The 7396-nt window shown below is 41.5% G+C and overlaps 1 protein-coding gene across 4 annotated transcripts in view; it reads left to right on the forward strand.

Moving 5' to 3' along the window:
- The window catches only part of LOC126398707 (uncharacterized), a 17502-nt gene extending 11178 nt beyond the window's left edge, over window positions 1-6324 (forward strand). For 2 of the 4 annotated variants that reach the window (XM_050058258.1, XM_050058260.1), the window contains 5 exons: window positions 816-962; window positions 1165-1284; window positions 1947-1972; window positions 5326-5397; window positions 5698-6324. In XM_050058258.1, coding sequence (XP_049914215.1) covers window positions 816-962; window positions 1165-1284; window positions 1947-1972; window positions 5326-5397; window positions 5698-5739 — 407 coding nt within the window. In that variant the 3' untranslated portion in view covers window positions 5740-6324. Of the gene's footprint in view, window positions 1-668; window positions 963-1164; window positions 1285-1946; window positions 1973-5325; window positions 5398-5697 lie in introns of all 4 variants that reach the window. The other 2 variants (XR_007570801.1, XM_050058259.1) reach the window with 2 other exon arrangements.
- The last annotated feature ends 1072 nt before the right edge of the window (window positions 6325-7396 follow it).

Genomic DNA, 7396 nt, shown 5'->3' on the forward strand with positions numbered 1-7396 from the left:
CTATTAGGTACCTCATTGTATTTGCTTGTTTATTTCTATTGACCTGTTCAGCACTTTGGTCAACCTTGGTTGTTTTAAATGTGCTTTATAAATAAAGTTTGAGTTGAGTTGAGTTGAGTTAAGGGAGGGTGATTAACAATGTGGCCCCTTCCCAAACTGATCCCTCCCTCAAACCCTCAGCAGTCAAAGACATTCCACATTAAGGGTTAACAACAGCTGTCACTCATCCAGGCAGTTTGGGGACAACCCTTTGACTTAGGAAAGATGGTAACGAGTGAACAACAGCCATCAAGACGATGTCCCTAAGCTCACTTTTTATATGTCACTGAATGCCTCACTGGTTTGGGACGACCATTAACATGAGGGACCCTGTCAGTGAGCACACGTAGGTGGAGTGGTTGGGGCTCAAGAAAAGAGAGGAGCCATTCAGACTGATGAACATTCTTCACAAGTTTCCTTTCTTCATTTTGTTTACTCATTTGTTGAAACATTAATGAAAGGTTGTGACTCCACCTTCATATTTTAACTCAGTGAAGCAATGATGACAATAATGGAAAGAAATGTGTCAGGGTCTGGTAGTAAAGTTGTTGACTTTGTGGAAGATAACAAACTTTTTTTTTTTCTTTTTTTTTACACTGAGTTAACAGTTTACACTCGTTTTCTCTCAGTCTCTCCATCTCAACCAGACGCTGATCCAAAGAGGGACGGTGAAGTCACATTAGAGTGCTCTCTGTCGAGATACAGTGACCTCGGCCCTTGTCCACAGAACAGCGTCCGCTGGGTGAATGAGACAGGAGCTGTGCTGCGTGGTGAAGGTGTTGGGTACAAGTTCCTCAGACAGACAGAATGTGTCTCTGCTCTGACTGTGAAGCATCAGAGTGGCAACAACAGGAAATACACCTGCCAGTTTGTTGATAACAACAAAGTAGAGATAGAGGCTGACTACACACCTGACTTCACAGGTAGGATAACAAAAAATCAGATAGAAAACTGACTACGAACTTTACCTGGTTATTTACAGGTAAACCCTGTTAATCACTTGTAACCAAGTAATGATCCTTTAGATGCTATGTTTTAAAGAGGGTCGCATATTTTCAAACAAGTGAATTAAATATTTTGTCCCAAATGTAATTTCTTTGTCTAACGGATATTCTCTAACCACAGATCCCACTTCTTTTAATCAGACCTACATCATCATCGGTGCAGTGGTCGGGACGGTGGTAGTGCTGGTCGTCATCGCTGCTGCTCTCATCAAATACAAGAGGAGAGCTAAAGTGACAGAGGGTCAGTAAAACAGAGCAAGCACAGTACTGGTTACAATTTAATATTTTGCATGATACCTGATATGATATATGAGCAACGATGCACCCTGAGTTTTGGTTGGACCTTGTGATCGAAGAATTATAATACGGTGTTATACTGAGCCCAGTAACAAAAAAAATGTTTTAAATAACAGTACATTGTATTTCTTCTCTGGTGTTCTGTCTAAAATATGGGTCGAATAGTTTGTTACATGATACTAATTGTCGTTCCATTTAATTATGTGGGATTCAATTAATGTTTTTATTGAAATAAATAGGTGCATAGTTCAAGTTAACCATTTTTATTTATATCAGGATACTGCAGAGTGCATTATTGTGCTCACACCATGACACTGCTAGCTTTGGAATTATAATGCAGTGCAGTGGGCCCAGTCCAGGCTGTTGTCACACCTTATAGCTTGTAATGTTACAAAGCTCCAACAGTTTAAAATTCACTCATTACAATTATCTCCAAAAAAAATGTCCAGTGTTCTGTAAAATTTTATTGTGTGTTTGAAATCTGCCCAGGAAAGGGGAACACATGTCTGCTGGGGGCCCTTGTGTGTTTGTGTTACGGTGTTGGATGTGTTGAATGTAAATAATGATGATACATATTTAAAGTCTAATCTTTACCTTTTGTTCCAGATGTTCACAAACCAACCCAACACCCTGTGAGTATACATAGCTTCATATTTGTGTTGTTTTTTTTGTTTTGTTTTTAAAAAAATTAAATGTAGCCTAGTCCAACAACATTTACTGTACATCCTTACTTGTTTCATGATGCAGGAACACTCATCTATTTAGATATCATCAGTCAGTAAAGCTGATCTATACATTTCATTTGAGTGAAATATTTGCATATTCATATTAGATGGCCATGAGAACAATCAAAACGATCTCAGGCCTCATTTACACCACAAGCAATGCGAACGGTCGCTGTTTACACGCGTTTTTATTTCGGCGAGCATGTTAACAAGTTAGAGCATTCACACCGCATCCATTCTACACGCTGCTTGAGTTGCGCTGCTTTCACGAGCAAGCTTGAAAATAGAAGAGACGCAGATTTTTTGCGCAAGTCCTGAGCGAATGGTCCCAGTATTCAACAAAAAATCGACATCTACGGTGGCCGAGAGCGGTCACAACGCACGCAAACTCGTGTTTGCGTGCGTTGTTGTGTTGTTTGCCACAGCAGACAACATTACTTACCCATTAGTAGTGCTAAATATTAATTCTCCAAGTGTTGGAATAATCATTGGCGTGCAAACCTGTCCAACCTGGGCTTTGGGTCCAAACTCATTTCTTCTTCTTTCAGGTTTATTGGAGATTTACAAACAGGGTGCGCTACCGCCACCAACTGTTCAGGTGTGGTTTGTATTTGATGGGACAGCAGTGGTCGCTGCGCAAAGCGTTTGTTCGGTTTTGGTGTGAATACACATGTGCTGCCGCTCTGCTTGTGGACCAATTCGCGAACGCATCGTTTGCAGTGTAAATGAGGACTCACTCCCAACTCATCAAATACCAACGTTGGGTCAGTGGCCCTACAAGTCAAAATATGAGATGCTAGGTACCCCTCCTGCGTCAGTTTTGGGCGTCCAGGGACAATGTGTCAATTTATGCTCATTACATGCATTGTATTTTTTCAAAATAAATTTCTGTATTGCCAGGAAATGTACAGTCTCTGCATGTTAAATACGTACAGTCTATTTCAAAGTAAACTACAGTGAAGGTAAAAAAAAAAAAATAAAAAAAAAAAAAGTGCTTTTTAGGTTTACTTCATTAAGTCTAGACAACGAAACTACATGCTAAGATAGTTGATCACACAGAAAGCATTAAGGCAGCTGGAGGCAGCTTTTTGTAAATGTTTTAAATGAGAAGCTTTTTGTTCGCAGTTTTTGTGTTGCGACATAACCCGCACTTCTGCCCTCTGGGCACCTGGCGTTTTTGCCAGAGTGCTCTGAACTTCTCGAGTTGAAAAAACTTAAACTCAGAGTGGAAAAGTGCCCCACATCATCTTAGCTTTTTTCCCGTTGTCCAATGGGATGATTCGAGAGGCAGGCCATCTGTTGGTATCTGTTTACAGTTGGTAAACAATAAAGGAGAAACTGGTGGTAGCGGTTTTTGGATACCCAGAGCTATATGGCCCAATGATAAACTGCCCCTGTGTCATCTTAAAATATGCTTGAAAACAGCCATCATCAAGGAGAAGCTCCTGGACCAACTGGTGGTACTCCCCATGACACACCCTCTATTTTTGGTTCTCATGTACCCACACAGATCTCTGTTTCCCTGTGCCCAACAAACTACTTCCTGACAGCCTCTCACCCTCAACCAGAGCTACAGCTACAACTAGCGACTAATAATAAAATAAATAAAATGAATAAATCCAATTCAGTAGATTGATTTCACAGAAAGGTTAGGATAAGGAGGTAATGGCGTGGTTGCCTGGCAACAATAAAAAGCCACAGCAAGCTTTTTTTTACCAGTGGCATTCAATTACGATAAATAAATAAATAAAAGGCAGTGCGGTGGGCCTCACATTTTGTACCCTGCAAAACGCTTTCTGTGTGATCGGGGACTAAGGCAACAGAAGCAAGTAGTTAGGTTAAGAAAAAAACATTTGTGCCTATAAAATAACGTAAACTAATACTAACATGCACTGACAAGTTCAGATGAATTCCATTAAACCCAGTTAAGTGTGTGTAAAATTAAAAAATTGCACATTACAATGATGAATATCTGTGCTCACTGCTGCCGCAGGTGGCCACAAGCTGTATTGCAGAATTACCTATCTAAAAGGTCTATTGGTCTAAACCAGGGGTGGCCAACCCGCGGCTCGCGAGCCACATGCGGCTCTTTGCCTATCAGTGTGCGGCTCTTTGATCCATTAATTAAAACCATCGGCGTGCGGCTCTTCCGTCATAAAAAAATCAATTTATTGTTATGAGTGCGTATGGCGCTTTAAGAAATTTAACAGGCTTAAGTGGAGCAAGTGAGAGAGAGGAGTGCGCACAGGCAGGTGAGAGGGTGTGGAGTTCGGGAGGAATGCAGGACTGCAGCGTGGTGGCGCTATCGCACAACAAAAGTTGTCAGGGAAGAAATGCTGTCTTTGTGTGTGTGGAGAGAGTATGACAGAGGGAGAGACTGTGTGTGGATGTGTGTGGAGTAGTGTTGCACGGTATACTGGTACCAACGGTAGACCGCAGTAGGCTGCTACTTAAACACCACAGTAGGCTACATGACATGGTGCCACTACTGTGGGATAAGTTCAAAGTCCAATCAAAGGAGGGTGAGTGTCCATGCGCTGGCCAATAACAGCCAAAGTGCTCCACGGCGCAAGATAACAGCTTACCGGCGACCGAGAAGCCCGGCTCCAGGTGAATAAATTGGCATCATGACTGCCCAGAAATACCTGAACAGCCGAGCCGTGGCGGCACACAGGTATGTGACGTGTCAGAGNGCTGTGGTATCCTGATACTACTCAGAACCGTGATACTTTCACTGGTATCGTGCCGTGGGTCCGAATTTTGGTACCGTGACAACACTAATCTGGAGAGAGTATGAGAGTGGGAGAGACTGTGTGGATGTGTGTGGAGAGAGTGGGAGAGGGAGAGACTGTGGGTGTGGAGGGGGGATGGAGAAAGACAGTATGGGAGGGAGAGACTGTGTTTGTGTGTATCTCTATTCATGGTTATTCATTTGTGTGTGAGATAAATAAATCTGGCTTTGAAAATTGGAAATGTATGGATTTTGATTTTATGTAATTTCGTGTTTGTGTGAGAGAGGGAGTGCGTTTGTAAGCACATGTGTATGATGTGGCTCTTTGTACTACCACGGTAATTTTTGTGGCTCTTGGTCTCTGACTGGTTGGCCACCCCTGGTCTAAACTGTAAAAGCAAGGTTAGGTTCTACTTATGTGCCTTTCATATAAGGCTGAGAAACACTACCACACATGATAGATATACAGGCAAATAGTGTGTGTACTTTATGTTTGTACCTTATTAACCACTGTGTCGTTCTCACTTAGGGTGAGCCAGAGAGCAGTCTGACATATGTCACTGTTAACCATGCTAACCAACGGGCCTCTCCACACAAAAAGGTGAGTGACTTTATCCCTTTGTGTTTATTCAGCTGTTGTTTTCTACTTCTATAATGACGTAATGTTAAGTTTGCTTCGCGGCACAACTACAAAACGTATTTTGTTGAAGAACTATACCTCCAAAAGTTTGTCCATATACTTTCAGCAGTGAAGGGATCTCTTTATCTCCAAGTTCCTGACAACTTTCTTTTTCATATACTTTCCTGATGAGTGAAAACAAACTAGTTACCAGAAGCTACAGAGCTCACCACAAGGCCACTGTAGGTTTTTAATTCTGAACCTCTGGTTTGTGTCATGCAGGTCAAAACGGAGGAAGTGACGTATTCTACAGTCAAATACTGAAGACGGAAGCAGAGGATGATCCCAGCAGCCTCTACAGCCATGTCAGCAAACCAAATTACATCAGAGGAAGTGAGACTTCTCATGATGTTGTATAATTAGAACCAAACTTTGTGTTGTTGCAACTTTGTGCAGGATTTGCTTTGCTTAGCATTAAGCCAGACGTTCTATTGAAATGCACACTGTTGGACTTGGTGTTCTATTGACTAGTTTAGGATTTTAAAAAGCAAAACCCATTAACCAGAATCGGCAGCATGGTTGTGCCTTAACACAAGTGTCATTATGAGTTGTGATTGCCATAGACTGCATCTTTGTAAGCAGGCAAATATGATTTTTTTGGACAAAAGAAGAAGGTGCCGAGCATTACAGTCCATTATGTGTTTCAGTTTTCTCCCAATGTTTCTCTTAAGTTTGGATGTTGGATTTTGCAACTCAAAATAATGACAAGTGAAAGTGAAAAGTCAAACATGTTCTTGCTGAAATAGAAATGTTATTGCACTGTTTATGTGAATATTTTGTAAATTTACAATTGTTCAGGAATTTTATTATGTAATAATTTCCGTGTCATATTGCATTAGCACTGCTATGATGTCCAGTAAAAAGATTCAGATGAATATTGTCTGTATTGTGTGTGTTTAGCTTGTCTGCAATTTCTTCATGTGTCTTCTTTAAAATTTCAAACTTGGACTCATTACTGCTGCGTCATTTCAAGGGATTATACCTGGGCTCTTACATGTTTCGGGTCATCTACTGCAAATGCACATTTTCTAGAACATTCACAGGTGTTTAAATCACAAGACAGCTACATGCTTTTCAGTCTTCTACTGTATAAAAATCACCTGATCAAGAACTGAACTTTATGGTACTACCTTATATCTATATAATAATGAGCAATCCATTGCCTTCACTGTCAAACATTGATTTATTTTTGGCCAAAGTTATGTGACTATCTTTGGCAACGCAACCAAGAAAAGGGACTGTGTTGAATTTCCTTGCCGGTGAGTTTGAGCCCGTCAGACACCGGCGCACCTTTCCAGTCCATCTCAGATGAGCTCAGGCCCAGAGAGGTCGGTGTTGTTTCTGGATGTTGTTTATATATGGCTTTCACTTTGCATGACAGAGTCTTAACTTGCATTTGATGCAGTGACAATCTGTGTTTGCCGACAATGGTTTTCCAAAGTTTTCCCGAGCCCATTTAGTAGTATCCTTTATACGATTAAGTCGGTTTTTAATGCAGTACAGTTTGAGGGGTCAAAGGTCATGGGCATTCAGTGTTTGTTTTTTGGTCTTGCCCCTTGCATGCAGAAATTTCTCTGGATTCTTAAATGTTTTAATGATATTATGGATTGTAGATGATGAAATCCCTAAACTCCTTGCAATTGTGCATTGAGGAGTCCTCATTCATTCATTTCCCCGTAACCACAGGGGAGCTGGAGCCTATCCCAGCTGACACAGGGCAAGAGGTGGGGGTACACTTTGGACAGGTTGCTAGAATACCACAGGGCTGATAATCACACCTACAGACAATTAAGTGTCACCACTTAATCTAACCTGCATGTCTTTGGACTGTGGGAGAAAGCCGGAGTACCTGGAGAAAACCCACGCTGACACGGGGAGAACATGCAAACTCCACACAGAAGGGCTCCCACACCTTAGGTTC

The sequence above is a fragment of the Epinephelus moara genome, chromosome 12 (assembly GCF_006386435.1).
Source record: "Epinephelus moara isolate mb chromosome 12, YSFRI_EMoa_1.0, whole genome shotgun sequence".
Lineage (NCBI taxonomy): Eukaryota > Metazoa > Chordata > Actinopteri > Perciformes > Serranidae > Epinephelus > Epinephelus moara.